General features: G+C 36.8%; 1 protein-coding gene across 4 annotated transcripts in view; it reads right to left on the bottom strand.

The window, feature by feature from the left end:
• The window catches only part of DMD (dystrophin), a 1,044,614-nt gene that overhangs the window by 149,730 nt on the left and 870,035 nt on the right, over nt 1-24,849 (bottom strand). For all 4 annotated transcript variants that reach the window (XM_054518613.1, XM_036378966.2, XM_036378958.2 and 1 more), the window contains one exon: nt 13,945-14,091. In XM_054518613.1, the coding sequence (XP_054374588.1) occupies nt 13,945-14,091 (147 nt within the window). The remainder of the gene's footprint in view (nt 1-13,944; nt 14,092-24,849) is intronic.

Here is a 24,849-nt window from a genome sequence, read left to right as displayed (position 1 = left end):
GCCAGCTCCAAGAGAGAAGAGAAGAGAAAAGAGAAGAGAAGAGAAGAGAGAAGAGAAGAGAAGAGAAGAGAAGAGAAGAGAAGAGAAGAGAAGAGAAGAGAAGAGAAGAGAAGAGAAGAGAAGAGAAGAGAAGAGAAGAGAAGAATACACCTTCAATCACCCCTTACAAGTTGTCCAATCAGATGTCCAATCCTTTTATAAAATCCATGAACCAGAATAAATATTTAGGAGGAAAAAAAACCCCCTTTCTGCTATTTGCAAATAGACACTAGAAATCTAGCAAAAGCTTAAATACAGTTTGGGTTTTATTTGTAGTTAGTATTATGATCTGTTATTTAAGATTCCCATACAGGAAGAGTTAGAAATTGTTAGGACTATCCCAACAAATTTTCAATTATATAGCTAAATTAATGTAGAGAAATTTAATTAAAGCTGCACTGGTTTTTACAAATACAGTTAATTAAGCTGCTATCTAAAATTAAATCTCACCCAAACTCCTTTTACATTGCTGCAGCTCATCAGATACAGATATAATTAAAATTCTAGAAGTTCACCTATGCATCTGAATACTCAAAAAAGAAAGAAAATCCACAACCAAAACTTGCTGAAGTAGTTTGAGAGGCTGCTGCTTTAATGGGATTTATACAGTCCTCAGAGTGGGAAGCCAGCACATAAAACCCCCTCAGAAACAAATCCAGGTTTTCAAATCTGCACAGACTTTTTTGTGTAGTGTAACAGGCCAAGAACCTTTGAAGATTTTCCACAAGTGGAGGGTAACAGATTGACATGAGCAGGAACCAGGGAGATAAATCCTGCTGACTTTATGTGCCTTGCATTGAAGTGAGCAGGAGCAGCACAGGTGAGGCACACAGCACTTATTGCACTCATATCCAGGCAGATGTGGGCATTCCTCCCAGAGAGAAAAATTGCTTTTTCATAACTGGAAAATCTCAGCTTGTCTGGTAGCCTAAATGATCCCCTTTCCTTTCTGACTGTTTTTTTGTTGCTCAGACCCAGGCTAGTTTGTGTTGTTGGTCAGTTAAGTGCAGATCTATTTTCTAGGTGACAGCGGCTCGAAATCACCAGACTTGTTTTACATAACAAGTAAACATAAAACATAAACATTTTAGGTGTTGGCTGATCCAGAGAAAGAGATGTTCAGACAGAAGGGAGGTTTGTCAATGCTTTACTTAAGATCAGAGAGCATTCTTTGAAGAGTTGCTTTTGGAGGGAGGGGGGAGAATATTAACTGAAATACAGTTCAAGACTATCATTTATTGCAAATAACAGTGACTTTTCTATTAAAGCAGGTACATAGCAAAACAAATGCTGACTAACCCAATGTGGGCAGCCAGAGCTCAGACTGGGAGCTGGTCATTTCAACAGCTCACTCTGCGTGGCAGCAAGTGTGAGCACAGGAGCCCAGCACTCATGGCAGCCACGTTACCCCTGCGTGGGCAGATCCCTCAGGAGTTCTGAGAGCATGCAAAAATAAAATTATCCCCCAATATTAAAGGCACAAAGCTGAAACACACAAAAAAGTGCCAACATTTTCATGACAGGCATTTGTTTTCTGTCTGCCAGCAAAAATAAGCAGAAGATAAACATTGACCATATTTTTCATAATATGGTATGCATAAAACACTTTTTTGGGAAAAACACAGATGGGAATACTATGTCTAATGTCATGGCATTGAGGGTTTAGAATTGAACCCCAAACCTTTATCTGGAAAACTTAATTTTAGGTTCAAGGTCTGAACAGTGGTTTCCAACTTGTGGCACAGGCATCTCTCTAAATAAATAAGAAAATCACATGCAATTCTCTTTAAAATATTAATTCACATACGTTTACAGACTCCTACAGGCTTTAAACTTAGCATCTGAAATACAAGCTACAACTGCCCTATCATTTGATGTAGAGTAAGAAAAAGGAAAAGAAAAGGCAACAAACATCCAGAATATGATATTAATAAAATAAAATTTGAAAGCCCTACTTGCTCCCTTTTGAAAAGCCATCTCTCCTCGGAGGGAAAAAATCATTAACTTTTTTTGTGTATCAAAAATGAATGTGTTTCCTTTCTTGCACAGTAAAATCTGGAGAATCTACACAAATAACAAAGAGAGTAAAAATCCACAGAAGCTTGGAAATTGAGCAACCAGTGATAATGGATCTTTCTGCAGGCACTTGAATCACCCTCTTACCTTGAGCTTGCAGTGGAACAGGACCCTGGCAAATTGCTATAATCTCCTTTAACCCTAATCACCATTTTAATCAGAAAAAGGTGGGGCAGCCTGGAATTTGTACAGCAAGCAACTGTCATTCTATTTGCTAAATACACAGAGTGTGCAGCTAAAAGGTTAAAATGGTTCAAACTTTTATTGTCTTCAGAATATTGCATTTCAGCATTAACAGTTGACAAGTAGAAGAAAATAAAATTATGAGACTGTCTGTTCTGAAGGGCTTTAGAGGTCTGCTTAGACCATGGCTGCATCTCTCACTAACTCTGATATTAAGAGATTTCTTGGGAAAAGAAAAGGTTGTGATTCATACAACTGCCAGCACTAAAAGCCTATCTCACCTTACATTGCACTTTTCCTCTCCTTATCCCTCTAATTTCTTCTCATTTCAGATTATAAATTTCCTAGCTGTGTTCTCTATTTATTCATTTAATGATTTTCTCCCTAGCCGTTTCTTAATAAATAGTGGTGTGATTGTGGATGGTATGACAGACAAAGAGAAGCTTAAATGAAGAGGAAGAAAGGAAGCTTCAAGGAGAAAAAGAGCAATGAGAGAAACTAAAAGGAGCATCAAGGAGATTGTAGGCAGGGGAAGATTAAAGGAAAATGCAGCAGACAACTGTGATTTTCAGCTATAAAGGATTCAGCAGCTGTCATTAAAAACCTGCAGCTCTTCTTGAGACATATTGATCACAGTATTTCAATGTTTTTCATACAACTTCCCTCTGTTTATTTCAGATTATAGCAATACTCACACTAATACTTTTCTCAAACAGCTATTTACTCTTTTTGAAGGAGGAAGACTGTCCTGTATTTCTCCCTCTTTTCTTTTTCCAGAAGAGGCTGCTGAACTTTGAGTGCTCTGCTCACCTTGTCACTAACACACAAATATCAAAATACCCTTCATGCTAAAGAGGAGGGCTTTTTTTATGTTTTTTTTTTTTTTTTATGAGAGCCATTTATACATATAACTTTTTTAATATTGTAGACACTTCCTGGAATAAATATCCCTGTAGGGCTTGTGAAGATAACAGAGAAGGAAGTATGTCTGTATTTACACAGTATTGGAGAGTTGTAACCAATCCTGGAAAAATTGTAGAATGTCATTAGACTGTGGACAACTGGAGAAGATTTGTTTCTAGGACTTCTAACCCATTTTTCACACAATATTCTTGTACTGATATCCAAAAACTATTTCAAAAATGCAAACACTTCTTTTGATAAATACTAAGACAGTCCTTATCTTCCACCTGAGTGTGTCTCAAGCTTAATTTTTTAAAGTTATCTCAGAGTTCTTAATCACACAGATCCTTTTAAATACCTTGTAATCTAAAATATAAATTTTAAAGAACAAAAATGCATGAAGTAGGATGATTCATGTTTGCCAAATACCTCCTCTTGCAACACCCTTTTTACAGGTATTGGGTTTTTTTGCATATTAAAAACAACTGTACTAGTTTAAACCATAGAGTTACATTAGATTTTGGGCAAAAAGGAGAAGGGCAAAAAAAGAGAAAAGAGCACATTAATAGTGTCCTTTGCTTTCAAACACAAAGCCAATACCTTCCAAAGGCTTCTCATTCCTCACAGAGAAAAGAAAAAAATGTCCATTAGATCATGTCTTCCCCTTTAAGTACATTAATGGCATTTTTGTTCTGATGTGACTTTGTAAGAATCAAAATGCCTCGGCCTTGGGTTTTTTTTTAACTTTTTATAATGCACTAAGCTCAACAAACCTTCGTAGAAAATAGAATACTCTTAATTATGAATAAATTAACTAAATTAGCAACATGAGATGGATATGAAATTAGAGGATTGTTAATTGAAACTGCAAACACAGCTGTATACAGCTTGGAGATGAATCACACCAGTAATGACACAGATGTTTATAAAATGTGATTATGTTCAGCAGGAGCATACTATTGAAACTCCCCAGCCTATTCTTATATTGTGTCATTGAAATGGTTTTTAAATCCAAGAACACCAGGAATCAGAATCTCAGGGATGGCAAATTAGGCTCCCTGGATATGTGAATTAGTGTTGTCTGAATGTCAGCAATTTAATTCTCCAGCTTTCAAAGAATGTAGAAATGGAGCCAAAAACAAACATCTGTTAGTTATAGTCTCATTCAGAAAACAAAAAAAAAAAATTAAAATCTCTGGCAAGTTAGAGCCTATCTGAATATGAGCAAGACAGTGAAATACAGTATCTCTAAGCTGTGTGAATATACTGATCATGTAATTAATATAACACAAGAGCTCAAGAAATCTACTTTGTGTACAACTATGAATATGTCTTTTTGGGACTATCCCACCAAAGAGCTAGAAGGATCAGGAACAAGTGATACCTCCTATCTAAAGATTTAAGAATCAATTAGCCTCCTAAAGACAGCAAATCAGGCTTTTTTTTTTCCTTCAACTTTTACAACTTTCCTAGGTGTTCTTCAATAAATTGTACAATAAAGGTGATGGGTGTTTCTCTGGCAGAAAAAGGCACAAATGTGGCTCCGGGGTCACCCGAGGATATCTGAGCTGAGCAGGCTCAGCAGGGATGCGGTCAGCCCAGCTGGGAGGGATGCACAGCAGACAAAGCCAGCAGCCCAAGGGGGCTTAAACTCCAACATACCAGTGGAAAGTCTGCAGGGGCAGCTCTCATTTCACAGTGAGCACTGAGCACCCACAGCAGCACATAAATGTTATGTTAAACACTCTGTGATTTGTTTTCTGCAACAGTTCACAGACTAACAGAAGCAGATTTTACAGCATCAATGGTAAGCATGCTTTCAGTGAACACTCAGTAATACAAGACCATAGTTTGTGTCCAGCACTGTAGTGTAGCTCACATCACAAAGACACTATTATCTGATTCAGGGGCCTTGGCCTCTATAAGGATAAATCCTTATTAACACAAATGTACATGAAGGAGAGGTTGTTTTTCTAACCCCCTTTTCTAGACAATCGGACAGACCTTTGGACTATGTAACTATCTACATTAAACTAAAAGTAAAAACTATCAGTAAAACTAAAACTTACACCAACTCAGCACAATATCATTATAATTCAGCTAAATTTTATAAATGTAGTTCTGATCCATAAATGGATGCTCACCTGAAAACTTGTAAATTCATGCACAAGATGGTTAAAATAATTTGAAAAATAATTACATAGAGTGTCATTGGCAAAGGTGAAATAATCAACATGACCTGGCACTGTTAAACACCACAGGCTTATCCCATCAGCTGTGGGAACTACTGAGCACAGTGTAACAATGTGGGGGCACAAGGCTGAGACAGAAAAGTGGTGATCATAAAATTGGATTTGACTCTGTCTTTCTGAAACTTTATTTGATGGGAGCTGACCTCCTATTCACTGGTGAATAAAAAAGGATTAGATCCTGACTTTTAAAAAGAGGAAGCTCACTGGATTTCTGCAACAGACCATACCAGTCTGACAGTATTTCACAGGTCATTCACAGCTGAAGCAAGTTATGGAGGCTTTATGAGAAAAATGTAACCCCTTTCTCATTAGAGGTAAACCTAGGCAGATTCAGGGATATATTGCAGGTAGCTATGACAACTGATGTGCAACCCAAATTCAGTTATCTTAGCTTTCTGACTGGCAAAAGTGGAGACAAAATCAACTCAGGATTTGAAATGTGATGTTTTGAGATAAGGAACTGTTATGTTTGGATATACAAAAAGGACAAAGCCATTTTATCGAAGACACAATCTTCTATTTTTCTGAATACACCAAAAATCACTACACTGAAAGAGCATTCTATTATCAGCTATGTGTCAGCTAATTAATTAGGACAGAACTGTTTGTTTTTACAGATGAAAGAATCATAAATGAGGGTACTGAAAGGAAAGGACACAAAACACTTGAGGATGGTATGAGAAATCAGAGGAATGAAAGTAAAAACATCCAACAAAATGAATATTCTACCTACAGATGTAAACTTAGGATTATTTTTCTGGATTGATTAATGCTAATTAGTTTTGGTTTATAACAAACTGAACTGTGCTAGAGAAACAACTTTGAACACCTGAGAAAATGGAAGAGAAAAACTAACTGAGTCTTCAACCTCCATACTTGAATCTCCCCCAAAAATGTCATAAAGAATTCATTTCCACAAACAGGAATTGGGTGTTGATCTTTCCAGGTACAAAAGAAATAAAAAATGACTACTAATAAAACCTGAAATTGTAAGCTCTGGGCCAATAATTGTAATCCATACAATGTTTGTTCTGTAACCAAGGGGTATATTTCTAAAGTTTATTGCTATATCAGTGTTTTATAAACTAACAACAAGCACAAGAATTGAACAGCTTAGATGTGCCACAGGATGAGCATCTTGAAATAACACCTCTTGCCTGTTTTGTGCTGGGTAGATCCAAATTAGGAAGGACTTTACAGAAGATTTTGCACACACAACATATGAGAGGATTTGAGCCATTTTAATTATAAAGTGTCCTCCTCTACAGCAAACACACCATTACATCACTTCCACACTGCTCATAGTTTTCTATACAAGGGTACAACATTCGTTACTCAAACCATGTTGAAAACTGCACTGGCAACTTCAGAGAGCACCTTGTGAAAATATTTTTTAAATTACACACATAATCTTCCATAAAGGTTGGTTTCAAATCTGTGTCACAACTTAATGCCACTGACATTTTTAGTATTTTAAACACTATTATTAACAGTACTTCTAAGACAGAAAAAAAATCCTACTTAGTCTCACTGAAGCAAAAAGATATAAAAAATATAGCACAAAATACTACCTAGCTTAAAGACTGCAAAAGCTTTCTGTAACCTGAAAGTAGATGGCCTGACATAAAACTATCTGCAGTGATATAACACATAATTGATATGTCAGAAAGACACCAAATGACTCAACAAAGAAATAAAAAAGGCTAACATTAACCTTCTGCACTGGAAATGTGCGTATTAGTTCTTTTCCTTGGGCTTTTAATCACTTCAAATGAAGTTTCTTGCAAAAAAAATCACATAGTTTTAGAAGAAGGGATTAGTGAAAATGGGGAGGAAGAGAAATATGTTTTGCCAGTTTTAAATTCTCCCTCTAAAAACCTTTAACAATACTTTGGCACTGGTACTTGGAATCTAAGGGGTTTTATATTGCTTTCAATCCAAGGGTATTCATTAAGGTTTCATTGAGTTACAAGCCTCTGAAAATCACATTAGAGAGCCTTTACTGGGCAGCTCTTAAATTCAGTGAATGCTCTATCCACCACAAACGTGTTCCACATTCAAAGCAAACTTTGAACACCTGCTCCAAGCATGCTTCAAACTGGGCAGGTGTGAACGGGCAGAGGATGAGTGTGAGAGGATGAGTGAGAGAGGATGAGTGAGAGAGGATGAGTGTGAGAGAGGATGAGTGAGAGAGGATGAGTGTGAGAGAGGATGAGTGTGAGAGGATGAGTGTGAGAGGATGAGTGTGAGAGAGGATGAGTGTGAGAGGATGAGTGTGAGAGGATGAGTGTGAGAGGGTTTGTGTCAAAAGACGTGTGACAGAGGACGTATGTCAGAGGACACGCGTCACAGGATGTGTCAGAGGATGTGTATCAGCAGTGTGCATCCCCTCCAGGGGATGGAGCAGAGCCACAGCCTGCACAGATCCATCACAAAGATCCATCTGGTACCAGCAGACAGCTGACCCTGCCTCCTGCCCTGCCTGACTTACACCCTCCTGTCCTCTCCTATTGCTTTAGCAAAATCTAACCTGCAAATTATGAGCTCTGACAGTTGATAACATTTTGGGAATGAAAAGGGCCTGTGGAGTGGAAGCAAGGACTGGAGATTGACTTATAATTGCAAGGTTCATTTTTGTTTTGTCCGTGTTTGCTTTCACTAATGGCTGCTGATAACCTTGTGCACTTTCCAGCTGTTCCCCCTCACACATTCTCACCTTAAACAACCCTAATTTTTCATAATGAGCAGCCTAAACATAGCTGATTAGAATCAGGTCACACCTAAAAAGGTATTGAAAAAAATCAGGCCACATTCTCTCAATTTGTGCAAGAAAAAACCCAAAGCTATCTGTGCAGTTTTGGAATCCAAGGTAAAATCTTCTAACTCCCATGGTTTACACCTCTGTATAGGACTGAAACAGAGCTTTAATTCTTCAAATGTAACTTCCACACTCCTTGTCAAAGGGATTTTTACAGAAATTATGGTTTTGAGATGATCAGGTATTATAGATAATGAACACTAAAGAATACAGTTTCAGTGGTGGTTGGTAAATAAGTTGAAGAGCTACAAACTGGATGATTTAGGTAAAACTATTTGACTAAAACTCAACAGAACTAGTGGATGTTGGTTTCCAGTGAATATATTCTCAACAGTATCATAGCCTCTGTTTTCCTGAGTAGCCTAAATATAGTCTGGTATGAGTCATATGGATGGGTGCTGCCAAACATAATCTATAACTGCTGACAGGTGGAAGTAAATTGTTCAAGTCTTCCTTTATAAGGAAATGAGACTTACATATTTCAACTAATATGCCCATTCTTTCCCTATCATTTATCCATCAAATAGATAAATGGGAGATCTTACAGAATATGTTGTATATGCAAAGGTTGTACAAGAGAATGCTAAATTCAAGATGCACGTGTGACATATTTTCTTACTTTTGATAAATTTTAGGTGCTTTTCTTTTTGCATATAAACAGCATAACTCAGCTTTTATAATCCCCTGCACTCACACACATTTATGAGAAACAAAAAAATACATTGAAAGAAAGCTACAGATGCATATTGTAATGAGGATATAAAGTAGGGTAAATTGCTATTCTTCTGCATGGTTCTTCAAAACATCTTCAGAGTGGACAAAATTCAGAGTAAAGGAAGACAAAAGAGCATAACAAAACTCTCAAAATGAATGCACCTCCTTTACAAAAAATGATTAAAGCATTTGCAATTCCCAGCAAAGTGAAATTCATCACACACATAATAAATTTAGTAAGATTTTATTAAGGTTTTATTAGTTTTCCTGCTTTCATGTCTGTGGATGATAACCGCTCCTGTTTATAGTTACACACTTTCTTTCACTGACTGCCCTAAAGATGTCACAATGAAGTTGTCCTCCTAATTTAGGATGGAATATTTCCAATTTTTGACACAGACTTCATTACTAGAATTGAATCCCAATCCTGACAGCTGGCCTTCCTCCACTAACTTACAGAAATAAATAAATTGGATTTCTAAAGAATGAATTGCTGCAAAATGAATTCTATATGCATAATTTTGCAGACAAACATTGAGAAAATCTGAGACTCAATCTAACAGAAATGAAGAAAAATGCTTGGGTTTATGACTTCTGCAGCCAACTGGCATAGCAAATTAAACAAATAAGAGACCATTAAAGTGCTGTAACAATTGTTGTTTTGGCAGAAGTTCCTGTTCTCATGGAACATACAAACCAACACTTTAACTATGTAGTCCGATGGGAAAACTCAACTTCCAAAAAGGATCAAAATCTCCCTCTGGTGGGAAGATGAAGTCTGAAACTACAAAATAATTTCAAATTTCAAGGTTGGAAAGCACCATTACTTTACTAGTGACTTAACTACTATAATTCTAACTGAGCTAGAATTTTGGCTCCATATATTTAGAAAAGTTGTCTCCTGTTTTTTTCAGCTACTAACAGATGACATACGTCAAAATCCAGTTTAAAAAGGAGGAAAAACCAAAGAAATAGAAAGAAATTAGTTATTAAAATTAATGAAATATCACAATGGAAAGACAAACTGCTAAGATAACAGAAAGGTAATAATATAAAAATATAAAAATTGAATGGCCTTTTATATCGCCCAACCATTTAGACATGACATTCTCTGTCCATACAGAGGAAGAAACATCTTTCTTGCTACTGTTGCATCATCTAAATCTATCAACTTTAACCCCAGTTTACACTCACTGTTTAATAATAAGTAATTCTACTTGTGATTTAAGATATAGAACAATATAAGGCCAATATTCTGTGTAAGTATATGACTCGAGCTTTTGTGTATGACAATACCATGCACTGCCTATTGGATTACTGAACTGTAAAGCAAGAGAGGTTTTTCTTTTTCTCTGAGAAAAATGACATGAGAAAATATCCTCCATCACTTTCAAATTTCAATTCCATGGTTTAGACATGAAGTTTACTTCCTGGAACTGTTACTACACACAATTTAAAAAAGTAAGCTTGGTTCAATTCAGCTGCGAGAGATCCGAAGAAGACATTTCTTTTACACAGGTATTTTTTTTGTTATTTCATTTTTTGTAGGGTGTTTTTCTTGGAGAAGGCATGAAAGACAGAAGGTGAAGTAAAATTAAAAAAAGCCCAAACCTAAAACCTGCTACAATAGGTCACTGCTGATTTCAGCTTATATTTAGCTACAACTTCCTTGCCTTAGTGTCCAAGCCTTATAAAAAGCAATGTGCGAGCTGAGGACTGCTGCCCAGAATGCCTGTGATTCAGCTCTTCAGAGATTCACTGGCCAGCAAGACTTTGATGCGTAGTGACAATTTTACACTGATTTCAGGGAGAAGGGATTTCCTTTTTGGCTTTTTTATACTTGATATTAGTACCTCTGGATATACAGATGGTAAGATTCATTCATATTTCTCACCACAGACTGAAAGAATCAGCTAATATTTGTGAAGCACACAGAGGAAACTGGATTTTGAAATAATTCATTGCAGCAGTACTTATTACACTAGTGTGCATTATGCAGCTCAGTAAAGAGCCTGTCTTCAGCAGAATACAAATAAAATGATGATATGACTTTAGATAACTGCCTGCAGGGGTACTGAAAGCCTGCTGGCTCTTCACAGCTCCTGCAAGCAGAGTGCTCTTGAAGGGAATAGAGTAATAGCTGTGGCTGGACCTTCTAACCAATGGCAGCATGTTTTGTGCACCACAACAATCTTCAAACCCCCACATCCTGTCCTGCAGAATCTTTGCTACTGGTGCAGGATGAGCTGAGGAGTTAGGAATGATACTGAAGTTAGGGCTTATGCTTCTTGATAATCATTATATATATGGATATAAATCATAGACTTATAGAAAAGTTTTGATTGGAAAACACCTTGTGCTGATTTAGGTTTTTGACGTGCTCAAAGACAACCACTCAACAACTACCAACCTTCAAAAGTTAAAGCACTAGAATATAAATACCATAGCAAAATATCTTAATAGATACATTTTTGGATGAAAGACAGTTCTTACTGTATTTTTCAGCTTATTGAAGGTACTATTCTAAATTAAAGCAAACAAAACTTGAGTTAATTTTTTTTTCTTGATAACTGAATGCTATGTTCTCTGTGAGATACTTTCAAATTCTTTTACATGCCAGGAGCTTTGCCCTTTGACCAGCATTACACCAACCAGATCTCTGACTTACTGAAATTGATATAACTCCCACCAATTTTAGGGGATTCCTGGTTCCCTAAATATCAACTGGAAGTAAGCAAGGCTTTGCCAGACACATTCCAGCCCAGGATGAGCTCATTACATACACTCTTTGAAGTACACATGAGAGCTCCTTGTGAACTTCATAACAAGTAGCTCCTTGCAAAGATTTCCTCTCCTTTAATGTAAGAAAAATAAAAAAAAAATAAACTGAATATTTTCCTCAAAACTATTATATTAAAGTCAGGAAGCCACTCAAAGTCCATAGAAGATGACACAGTTTTCAGTGACTGAGCTGAGTGCATCAGCTTTCATTAGTGAAATGCACTCCACACAGCACTTCAAAACCAGGACTGGTTAAGCCTGTAAATGGTTGAGTGCTTTCTATACATTTTTTGTACCACTAATACTCTGGAGTATATTCACTAAAATAGAATGCAAACCAGGTAAATTAATGGCAAACATCCCTTACTGCAAAAATACAAATGAAGTTCTGGGAAGATTCTGGTGGAATATTTGATTCTATTCACTAGCAGCACTAGTCTCACTGTAGAACCACTGTGCAATACTGCAAATGACTGACTATGGTTGGCCTTACTCTTATGATTATAAAGGGAATATAATATTAAATCTTTGTTAGATTTGGCTTAAAATGATACATTTCCTCCTCTAGTCTTATGTAAGTTCCCAGTGTTAATAAAGAAACAAGTGAGACATGATTACCTCCTTTACAAAATGTTTCAGATGTGATAAATTTTATGTCTTTATGCACTTTTCCTAAACATAACCAAGGTTGGACATTTTTCTGGCAATCAATAGCACAGAACTCTCTGTTTTATGAGTTTCCTGAAGTGATATTTTCTAAGAAATGGGGTACATGGATAAGAAAGATTTTCCCCATTAGGAATATGGCAAGGGTGGAGAGAGAGATCTAACCTTTGAGGAGGGAGAAGAAGAGAAGTAAGCTAAGAAAATAAGCAAGGGGAGTACAGAAAAAAAAAACAAAAACAAACAAAGAGAAATAAGGGAAGGAAGATGGGAAAAGAGAGAGAAGAGAGGAACACAGAAAAAATTGCTTTTTGAAAATAAGAATTAAGAAAAGCCTGAGAGAAACATAATCAGTGTAAAAGAAAGACACATAAAAATAAACTGAAATATATAGAAAAAAATGATGAAAAGACTAAAGTCGATATTTTAGGTGGCATTAGCATAACAAAGGCAATTAATAAATAAATTAAAAAAAACCAAAAAACCACCAGAATGAAAAAGAAACATATTGGACAACTTTAAAACCAGAAACAAACAACAGGAACATACCTTAAAAGGAGAATGGTTTTGCATGAAACAAAAACAATTTTCATTTTTGTTTTTCCTATTACATGGCCAAAATTTCAGTTTTCTATAAAGGGTTTAACATCTAAATGGAGTGCTGGTTATATATAAAAAAGTCTAGCCCTAAAATGGAAAAATACATAATAGCCTAAAAAAGTGCCATTGGTTGTAAGACTCCTGCAGATCTTGCATGTAGAACAGCTGTTCAAAATAATTGTATATTTGTTCCAATTGGTCTATTCTATTCCAGTCTATGCTATTTTATTCTGTTCTAAAAAAAAAGTGCTCTGCCGCTCAATACATTTCAAATTCTCCTCTCTTTTAAGAAAAATTATATTATAGGAACAGATGTGTCTTTCCTCTTTCCAAGGGTCACAACTTGGCCTTTAGTATATCATAACCTTTCAAAGTTACTTATGTCTTTTCCCCTCAGGATGTGTTTAAAAATTTACTGGAGTGCTTTCACCTTACTCTCTGTATCTTCCAAGTGACATTTAAATAACTATGAAAAAAGACAGTAAAACATAATATTTCAATTAGCTATCTGTTCTATCAGCAATAACATCTCACCCTGATATACTGTCTCCAAGTAACTTCAGAGAAGATAAAAAGTTTATTTTCCAAATATCTGGATTTGATAAATCAAAACAATAATTTACAGTGAAAGTGAATTGTTCACAATGTTACCCGAGCTCTGTGGAAGATAATGTATTATCTTTGAAATGAGTGCAAAACGTGTGGTTTGCCCTTTATATTTTTAAACCATCAACAATATCAGGTTGGGCCTCTGTCTAATGCATTTATGAATGGTAACAATAAAACATTTTCTGGGGCTTTCTCATCTTTCATTCCTCAGTACGCCTTTGGTGCTATCCCACAGGGAACAAAGCACAGAGAAACAGAAATATTTATTTAAGTGCAGCGCAAAGAAAAAAGTAATGTGAAACATACCTGCAGTGCCTTCCACCTTGTGTTTAGGTCTTCCACACAGCTGAGGTTGTACTGGGAGAGCTGAAGGTCGGGGGGAGTGAAGCGGTGCGCGAGCTCGTTGACATGGTGCACCTTTTCCTTAAGGGGAACAAGTTCTGCTCGATAAACCTGTGTGAATAAAATAGAAATACAAATTAATAAGAGCACTGACTTAAAAAAACTATGGGCTTTGCTACCAGCTGATTAGTAATGTAAAGATATTACATGCCAAGCTGAAAGGAAAGAGCGTACAGACGTGATTCAGTCTGTGTATTTAACTTCATGTGGACTTTTGATCTCAAGTGTAAGGCCTGGCATTTCAGAAGGTGCTGGGAATTTGGAACCTTCACAGCCACTTCTGTCCAGTTTAGCCAAATTTCTAACCAGCACACCCACTGGGAGGTACACTGCAGAGCACACTTGTCTCCTGCTGCATCTATATTTGTGTTTAACAGGTTCAGTCAGGATGGATGGGAGTGATACAAGTATAGTTTAACACAGGAAAACAGAGGAAGACAGCTGTTCACAAATATGACAAATAGAAAAAATGATGAAACTTTTACAGACCCAAGGCCCTCGTTTTACCATGGATATTTTGTGTGTTACAAATAAAAAAGGTTAATAACGGGAAGTCCATTAAAAAATGAGGGAAAAAAAGACTAAAAAATATTTCTATGCACCCCAAACTGGCTTACATGCTCATATTTAAAAGAAAAAATAAAATTATGTTTATTTTAAGATAGCCTTTAAAGCTATGCATAAAAGCAGTTTAGCTAGAAATTTCAGTAATGTATGTGAAAACCAGAATTGCTATGCACTCCAAACTGGCTTACATGCTCATATTTAAAAGAAAAAACAAAAATAATGTTTATTTTAAGATAGCCTTTAAAACTATGCCTAAAAGCAGTTTAGCTAGAAATTTCAGTAATGTATGTGAAAACCAGAATCTGCCAGTTACAAACTTCTTTTTAAAATCAACAACCTGAGGAGGATGTCTCCACGATGTACATTCAGATAAATTCAGGGCACCATGACTTTATCAAAGAGAGGAATCTCTATCTAGATCTTTCACTGCTCCATATCTATTTTTTCTAAGGAGATATTTATGAATTTTTAATGTGATAAAATATATCAAAATGTAACAATGAGTCATTTCTAAGGGACAAATTCTGTCATTCTCAGGATCATGTTTTATTGCCATATGATGTCTGCACACAAAGGTAGAATAATTTACTTGCAAGATTAGTCTGCTCTATAGCTCCTTTCTCTCAGCATTTTTAATATAAACCACATGTGGTCTGCATCTCATTTTAGTTCATCAAATAACCTGAAATTATTGCCTAGTAATCTTTTCATCAACACATGATGCAAAATAAGGTTAAAAAAAAGCCTATCCAGTATCTCAGTGAACCTTAAGAGTAAATAATATGAAGACATTCATAGGCATTAGAATGCCATGAAGAGCACTAAAGGTAAAAATCATTGAAAAATTGTTGCTCAAACATCTTTTAAAACCAGACTTGACTTCCATCAATCATGTTAAATTACCCTGCAACATAAGGAGTTAGACTGACTTAAGTGGTACTCATACAGTGAATGACTCTAATGATCAATCTTTAAAATACACCATCAGAAGGGATGTGTATTTTGTAAAGGAAGTGCAGAGAAATATGCAAATGCCACGATGTGAGAGAAGATGCATACATCAAGTTCATGACATAACAGTTGACTTCCCCATTTCACCAGTTTTATACCACTGGAGTAGAACTGACATTGCTGGTGAGAACAGATTTATGGTATAGTGCTGAGCAAGGTCTGAAATACAAAGAAAAAGAAGACAGCTCACGTTTGGTTTTACCCTAGAGAGTTATATATGTGCTTACCCTGAACTTTTTAGTTAGCAAGTGAGTTCAGAGAACAAACAACATGCTGTAAAAGTAGACATTTGTTGTTGTAAAGTAAAGGCCTCAAAGGCTGAAGAAATATATACACCTCTGTCTGAGCACTTCACTTACAAATGGTTGTTTTACTGCCTTTTTTCTGTGATCTGCTATCATGGCCCAAGGTGCCTGGTCATGACTCTGTGGCTTACATTTGGAATGACCAACTCAGTTCCTCCTGTGTTGCTTTGTTTCCAAGATGAAAGAACACCCCTAATCTAGTGTCACCAATGACCACTTTGCATAAAATATAGATATACATGTGTATATATTTAGATATAACAGAAAATATATAATAAAGGTAATATATAATAAAAATTAAACACACACACTATATATATATATATATATATATATATAAAAATACAAAAACACTGACAGAATAAATGCCAATCAATAGATGCAAAGATCAGTTCCTACACTACAATGCACTTTAATGCAGTTCCTGTACTAAATCAAGTTAATTTTCTATTATTTGTATGGGATTAGGGTCAGCTTTCTGATTGAAAAACATCACTGCTTAGGCAAAGCACACAGGCCTTATCAGGCACTTGTTTTTAAACACATAAAGTATCTGGCTGATTTCAGAGCAATTATTTGCCTCTGTATTTTGGACTTGAAAGTACTGGTCACACTTGAACACTGACATTAATTATTAGGTAAATCACACAGCCATTATACCTAAATTAAAGTGAAATAGAAAATATTTCATAATTAGTCAGCATGTTTTTTGACTGTAAGTTATATTACAGACCAAAAAGGCTATGGCACAGAAGCAACCCACACTGAAAGCAATGAAATAGACATGGAAGTAAAGAAGAAAACTCATCTTCTGCCTTCTCTTCAATCAATACCCTAATTAATTTTTTGGTGCTGCAAGGATAATGATTTCTGCAACGTGATAATAATATTCCAATGCACAAAATACCACAGCTTTTGCCTTTAAATTCAATATTCTGTATTCTATTATTGCTAAGCCTGAATTTTTGCTAGTGTTATTATTTTACCTCGGCAAATCCAAACATGATAAACAGCAAGAACAAAAAAAGGAATGCTAGTCAATTAACAGCTATCTTATTAATGCCAATAAGCATACAATTAGAAAACTGTAGACAGAAAAGAGAAAAATAACCACAGAAAGATTTGGAATGTGACTTTGAATTATTAAGGAGTCAGCAACTGTAAGACTTCTTTAAGCAATAGTTTATCACAGACATCCAGTCCATCAGTCAGCCTATATGATTCAAGAGCTAAGCATCTGTAGAAGCAGAAATTTAGAATTTTTACTGGAAATGTGTTACAGAAATATTTATATTTCTAATAATAATTTTGTATACTACAAGACTGGTTGATTTTTTCTATTTTTCTTTTCCTTCTGCATAACAAGCACTAAACATATAACAGGTTTATATTGAGCAAAATTAAAGAATTATATTGCTGGTAATTTAAAAACCAAAACACATGGTGAGTAGTAGTGTATTACTATCATGAGGAGATGTACCCATTAAATTGCTCAGAGTGCAAAGAGAGTTCACAGTATGAACAGTGATAGGACAACCAGCCCCAAATTATGTTCATTATAACTGTCCTCATCCAAGACAGAATTTCAATGCTTTGTGATACTGTAGGTGGTAGATTGGATTTTAAATGATCCGTACAGTCTCGTTAGAAAATATTTCAAAATGTCTTGGAAAATGAGCAAGGACTCCAGAAGAGCACATACCACAGGCATCCTAACCAGACAAATACTAAAACTCTGGAGAGCACACAGTGGCCATAATCAGCCAGATGATGAGCTCATCTTGCCCAGTCCCTTGTCTGATATTAGCCAACACAATTCCTTAAGGGAGGAAGCAAGGGAAGGCACCAGCTTCCCTGTCCCTTGCACTCTTCAGCTCAGCAACTCGAGTCTCAGAGATTATGGAGCCAGAAGCTGTATTTTTATGTCAAACAGATCTTGATGGAATCTTTTCCAAAGAATTTCATACTTGATGTTTGGACTAACATAGGGTTTTATGATCAAAAATATCCTCTGGTAAATTTAACATTTAGGTTAGAGTTTTGGGGTTTTTTCAACCTGTCTCTGTCACACACTTGTGACCTTAATCTTAGCTCATAAGAGACATAGATCAACCATTCCCAGTGGACTTTGTGCTATGTCAGGATGTGCAAGACCTGCATCATGCTTTTTTCCTTCCTTTTGCTTAAGATGCAAAGATGGAGATATATTTGATTAAATGTGGGTATCTATAAGGTATGTACATCTGATTTGCCTTTATATTTACATGGTTCCTTTATATCTACTGCTAATCAAATCCATCTTCTTGATAATGTAAGGTTTTACTATAGGATGACAAGAATCACATTCTGAATTGCAACAACAGAAATGAGCAGATTTTAATTGACATATAGGGAGCCTAGGCAAGTAACTCACATACAGACAGCTATTTGAAAAAAAAGACCAAAAAAAAAAAGAAAAAGCCCACTCCAAGACCACTCATTCTGTCCTTGGATACCTTTTACCTAGTCTGTTATAATAGTTTTTAGATTTGGGATCCCTAACACCTCCTACTATATACATGTTATAGATACAACAGGGACTTACACTGTGGCATCATATTTTCTGCTTTTTCAGTAATTTTGAGTAATTCTTCACATTTCATTTGGGTTTCTGGACAGTGCTGAGTATTGATGCGATGTTTTCAGAGACTTCTGTTATGATTCCAAGACGTTATGATTCCAAGACCTCTTTCATGGGTGCTAAAGGAATATTTGAAAGGCCTAAAGAGATCATTACTACACAGAAAGTTGGGATAACTTTTTCTTTCATTTGCTTGAGGTTTATCAGCATTTGATTTCATCTGCCATCACTTTGCTGGCAGTCAGTACTGTCAAGGCTTTCCATAGCTGCTTGCAGTCTGTCATCACCTTAAATACTTCGAATAGGTTTGTATCATCAAGATGTGCCTCTGTATTAGAAATTTTATTTTCCAGTTCATTTATGTACATGCTGGACAGAGTAGACCTTCTGGAGCACATCATCTTCCTCTTTAGCAAAACTGATCTGTGCTTTTTGTTTCCCAGTAATTGTCTATTTATCCACCAGAAGACCTTTCATGTTCTCTCAGTGGAACTTAGTTTCTTTGCTGGAAGACATCCTTAAAATTCCTGGGGAATGGCAAATGACCTATAGCCCCTTAAACATTGTGCCCATGTTTCCTTAAAGGCACAGTTGGAGATGTAAGGCTCATCTACTTTTACAAACCTGTTCTCTCTTCTACAGAATATCTTTTCCCAGATTTCCTTGTCTGTAGGTCCACAGGCCTGACTACATGCACTATTTGAAATTTATCACCATGTGTGTCCCTCATCACTCCTCATTAAACCCCCTTGATTTTAAATAAGAAAACGCTGTTAATAGATACAGCTATTTTACACTTCCATTAGAACACTTGACCAAACATCCATCTGGTTCTGATGATTTAATGATCTTAATCAAGACAATTTGTTCTTTGTATTTTTGCTTCAAATAGGTTTCCTTATTATTTTCTTTAGCCACCCCATCTTTCCAGGTCATTCTGAATCCATTTGGATGGTATGGATTGGTTCTCAGGATGCAGTGCCTCTCTGCTGCCTTCACACACTTTTTCCTTTTGGTTCCTTTTCGGCAGGCTTCCTCATTTGTGTGCAGCTTTCTTTGTGAAAACTGAACACTGCTGTAGTGGATTTTTTGGGTTATTTTTGTCCTTGTAGAGTTGCTGACCTTTAGTTCATGGTGATCCCTATTATGATAGCAATGTTTTGAACTTGCAGTGCTCAGCACCAAGCCAAATCTTTTCCCTACTGGTTATCCTCTTGGATTTTCTTATGTATTTTCTATTTAGTGCTGGAACTGCAATTCCAAAAGGATTTCAGGCTAGTGCCTGTAATTACAGATCTGTTTCTAAGGTATTTCAGAAGACACAGGATAAGCGTCCCAAAATTATTTGCAAGTCATTTTCTGCATATTTTTCATTAAATTTGTTTGTACTTTGGGTATCCTATTCCAAAGTAGTAAAAACTACCAAGTAGCCCTCACCTCTTTCCAGAGAATACCAACTCCATTTATGAAACTGTAATGCTTAGGGTTTTTTTTCCAGATGTCTTTTCTTCCACACTTCACATGCCATGTGGCTGGTTTTATCCTATCTTTTATTTAAGGAACCCTAACACAGACTGTTTCTGCTTTGGAAGGCTGCCCAATGTTCAGAAGAGAGAGAGAGAAAAAAAATCTACTTCTTTTTATTTAAAGATTCACCAAAGGGGGAGGGTTTTTTTTCAATGCCATGAAAAGGTTTGCTTTTTCTTTTAGGATTCATAAATTGGTTCTATAAAAACTCAAAGAATATTCACTAATCATTCAAGTAGAAGAGTAAAAAAAACAAGCTTATTCCAATATGAGAATTATCTATTTTATGCTAATTGTACATACTTATATATATGTATATAATACATTTATATATACTTGTATATAAACATACATATATAAACATATAGTATATATTTGTAATATATATAATCAATATTAAATATTTTTCTAGCTTCATGGAGTTTTTGTTGCTGAATTCATCATAAAGTTCAGAAAGGAACACTGACTCTACAATACATATTTTCTATTTCTTAACCCCTTCTCCCTCAGCCACATGCTCAACTGCTGGCTGACAAGCCAAACACAGAGTTCAGGAGTCCCATCAAAATTCAATCGAGTGCCTGTAACTTCCAGCTCACTGATATTAATGAAATAGGGTGACTAAAGCCCATTAAGCCATTTGGAAAATACACCCTGAAAAGGAAGCATATTCCCAGAACATCAAGTATTCCTTGTGCACAGAGAAAGACTAAAATGAGGATGGTTTTTTCTTCATTGTCTGCTATTGAAAAATGCCAATGGATCATAAAAAATGCTTTTTTACATTTGCTGTCCTTATTCCTACTGATCCAAACACCTACCATGTACGTTTACATGTAGTCCACAACAGTGTCTTGTCAGAACAAGACGCATTCATGCAGCTTTATTGAGTATGAAATCATTGCTGCTTAGCATTTGCCACACTGACAAAGGAAAATAACAGCATGCACATACAAAGTCATATGCACACCTCAGTAGTACTGAGATTGAGTTTAGCTATATGTCTTAAAAGTTGTATTTAATAAACAGACAATATCTAATAATTATTTATTTGCAATTGGTATGCAATTGTTCAATAAGAAACTTAAGCTATTAAGTTTTACAATTACAATTTAAAATAGTCAGGATTCCTATTGGCTTCTACTTACCTGCAACATTTCTGGTGTGAAAAATAGCTGGGGGCAGACCCATTTTGGGTGTTATTCTGTCCTTTGTGTTCCTTAACAACACTTAGACTTGTAAACAAGTTTAAAAAAATCTGTGTGAGACCACTTATGGACAATTAGTCAGCATTATTGTGTGATATTTTTCCCACTATATTTTCCTGAGTCAACCTGAGCACACTAGTAAAAAATCAAGACTCTTTAGTATTTCCCATACTCATGGGCAGAGGGACCATGAATTTCATCGAGCATAGATTGCAGTACCCTTCTCTTGTTGCAAACAGGAGTTAAAAGAGACTTTAAAGTTCATTTCACCAATGCATCAAATGATTTAAATGTTCAGTGCCAGCTTCTGGAAATGAGTCTCTATCTATTTGGTTATGGATGGAACTGGCACGATGCCTGTATAAGATGTTAGAGGCAATTTGGCATCATCTCTAGATTTTTATTTCTCAAATTTTATGGACTGGCAATTATAGCAACACCAGCCTTTGATTTGAACACTATGTTTATGCTTAGAGCATAACATTGAAAATTAAAATTGATCCTGAAGTTAGTTTCCCCCAGAGACAGTAAATGGAAGACCTCAGTATACTATCAGTAGATAGTATCCTGTTCCACCAATGTTCATTTTTACAAGCCTAAACATGAGGAATTTAAAACATTTTTCTTAGCTTTTTATAAAGGAAGGAAAAAAAACCAAATAATTTGAAAATCATCTCTAGTTTTCCAGCAATGGTATTTACTATTTAGACAGTTCATATCTTTTCTTTATACAGGACTAAATATCGTAGCAACTACATTTAGAAATTAAATGTTTTGCACTTCTTAAACTTTTTAAGACCATGCAAGCTTGGACATGTTCAAAAACTGAAGGCAAGAACACAAATTTCTTATTGTTATTAGTGTTTTAATGCATAATGGTTTCTAAATAATTTTGTATTTCTACTGAAAATCATTGTAAAGGCATGCATTAAAAAATGTTTTCATTCTCACTAAACTCTAAACTGTCATCAGATTGGCTGAAGCTGGAAGGCAACTCTTGAGATCATCCAGCTCAGCCCCTCTGCTCAGAGCAGGGCCAGTTGCCCAGGACCATGTCCAGTCAGGTTTTAAATATGTCCGGTGATCAAGACTCCACCAGTTCTCTGGGCAACCTGTGCCAGTGTTTGAACAGCCACAGGTGTCTCTCCTCATATTCAGGTGGAACTTGATGGGTTTTAATTTGTGCCCATTGTCTCTCGTCAGTGGACAGTACTAAGAAAGGTCCAGCTTTCTCTTCATTCCCTCTCATCAGGAATTTATACACACTGATAAAATACTGAGCTGCCTTGAGTCTCGAGGCTGAGCTGTCCCAGCTCTCTCAGCCTCTCCTCACAGGAAAATGCTTCAGTCCTGTGACCTTATTTGTGGTCCTGCTCTGGACCTGTTCCAGTGAAATCCATACCTTTCTCATACCCTGGAGCCCAAAACTGGACCCAGCCCTCCAGGTGGACCAAGGCTGAGCAGAGAGGAAGGACCACCTGCCTCAGCCTGATGGCAATGTTCTGCCTAATGCACCCCAGGGTGCTGTCAGCCTTCTTTGCCATGAGGGTCTGTGTAAGAGACTTAAAGATCACAATTTGGTCAAATGCTCTTAAGATCACTGAAGCAACTGGTTATCTGTGACCAAAGCCCATCCCATCCCAAATATGCCTCCTGTATTCCTGAAATTTGGACAGTGAGTTAATCCACCTGACAGGGACTTGTGATAATATAAACGTGGTACTAATGTCCAATCATCTCAGGTCTAAGGAAAGGTAGGTGAAGCTGGGGAGAAGGATGTTTCATTGCCAGGAGTCTGTGGGAAGGCCAGCTCAGCAGCTGTGCTGGTAGTTGGCTGTGGCTGGGTCTGGTGAGGGAAGAACCATAGCCTGCTGACTGAAGATAGGAGGCCACTGACTCAAACGAAGAGAAAGAACAAAATGGGACTAATTAGCATTGGAAGTCAGGGAATCATTTAACCAACTGAATGAGAGAACTGTGTACCCAATGAGCATTGATTCCTTTTTTTTTGCTGAAGTGTATAAACGGTGAGAAGTTTTGAGCAACCTTGGAACCCCCACCACTGAGAAGCCCAGGGTGAAAACGATCACTGGGATACTGCTGGATCTATGGGTGGTGACTATCATTCCATCTGATCTTTTTCTCTCTCTCACTGTCTTTCTCCCCTCCCTCTTCCCCCCTCAATCCTTTTCTATTTCTTTCTATCTCTTTACCTCACATTTTACTGTTAAATAAAATCCATAATATCGACTTCAGCATATGGTCTTGTTTGCACCTTAATTCAGGCAGAGGCATCTCCCTTGTAATTGTAATAACTGGATTTTAAGAGTGTTCCTGTCAGCTCTTTGTCTACCTGTACCCCAAGGCCCTTCTCCTCAGAATTGCTTTCTGGCCAATTGTTTTTGAGTGTGTATGGCTACCTGGGGTCATTCCTCCCAGGACACAGGACTTGGCATTTCTCCTTGTTGAACTTCATGAGATCCCTCAGTGTAATTCTCCATGCCGTCAGGGTCTGTGTGAGTGACAGCACAGCCATCTGGTGTAATGGCTGTTCTTCCCACTTTTGTATCAAGTGGGTAATTACTGAAGGTGAGCTCTCTTGCCCAGGGACCATTTCATTAATGCAAATATTAAATGATATTAATTCAGGATCATCCACTGTGATGATCAACCACTGTGATGATCAGCCATCTCACATGTGACTTCCCTCCAATACAACTTCCTAGTCTTTCATATGCCTGAAGATAGGTTTAAAAGATTAGCTGTTCCATCACATTCCCAGAGATTTGGGTGAGGGTCAATAACCTGTAAGTCCCTGAGTCCTTTTGTCCTGTACTGCTTGAAGGTGAGAGTTGTTCTCTTGCTCTCTTTCAGGATGCAAGAATTTTTCCCAGTTGCTGTGACTCTTGAAGACAATCGATAATGACCTTTCAATAACATCTGCCAACTCATTCTGCACTCGTGACTGCATCCCATTAGGACTTGGGTATGACCAGAATTATGAGCATGATCATGCCCTTACATGTTCCATCATGGGTATTTCTCACACTTAGTGTGAAGCAGATTTCAGGAAAAGGCCAACTGTGCCTACAGACAAAGTCTGTTTCCCTGCTCTGTGAGCAGCACTTACACAAGGCTGTGGCCTCATGCCAGCCTGACATTTTCATGAAGAATTCCCTCATATAGAAGAGTCTCCTGCTAGCACTGGCTTATGTTAAACCTCAATTCTCACAACCAGTGAAAGAGACAGAAAAGAACATCTGGCACTGTGAAGAAAATATGAAATGACTTAGGGAGAAAAGTTCTCCTGTGTCAGATGAATTTCTGCTGTGGGAAGGTTTTACACAAGCAGCAGCTGCAGCTAAATCAGAGCAGGATCCTTGTGCACAGTAAGGTGAATGCTTGCCCTACACCTGCCACAGCAGGTTCCCAGCACTGAGGATTCTCCTTCTCAGCTCACTTGGTGTCCAAGTGGAGAAGTATTCATGGGCCAGAGCAATTCTCATTTTATATTTAAAACCACACAACACTGAACTGTCCCAGGACAGTTTAACAGTGTCCATCTTTTTTG

This window comes from Molothrus ater, chromosome 2 (assembly GCF_012460135.2).
Source record: "Molothrus ater isolate BHLD 08-10-18 breed brown headed cowbird chromosome 2, BPBGC_Mater_1.1, whole genome shotgun sequence".
Classification (NCBI taxonomy): Eukaryota; Metazoa; Chordata; class Aves; order Passeriformes; family Icteridae; genus Molothrus; species Molothrus ater.
This window is presented reverse-complemented; position numbering and strand designations above follow the sequence as displayed.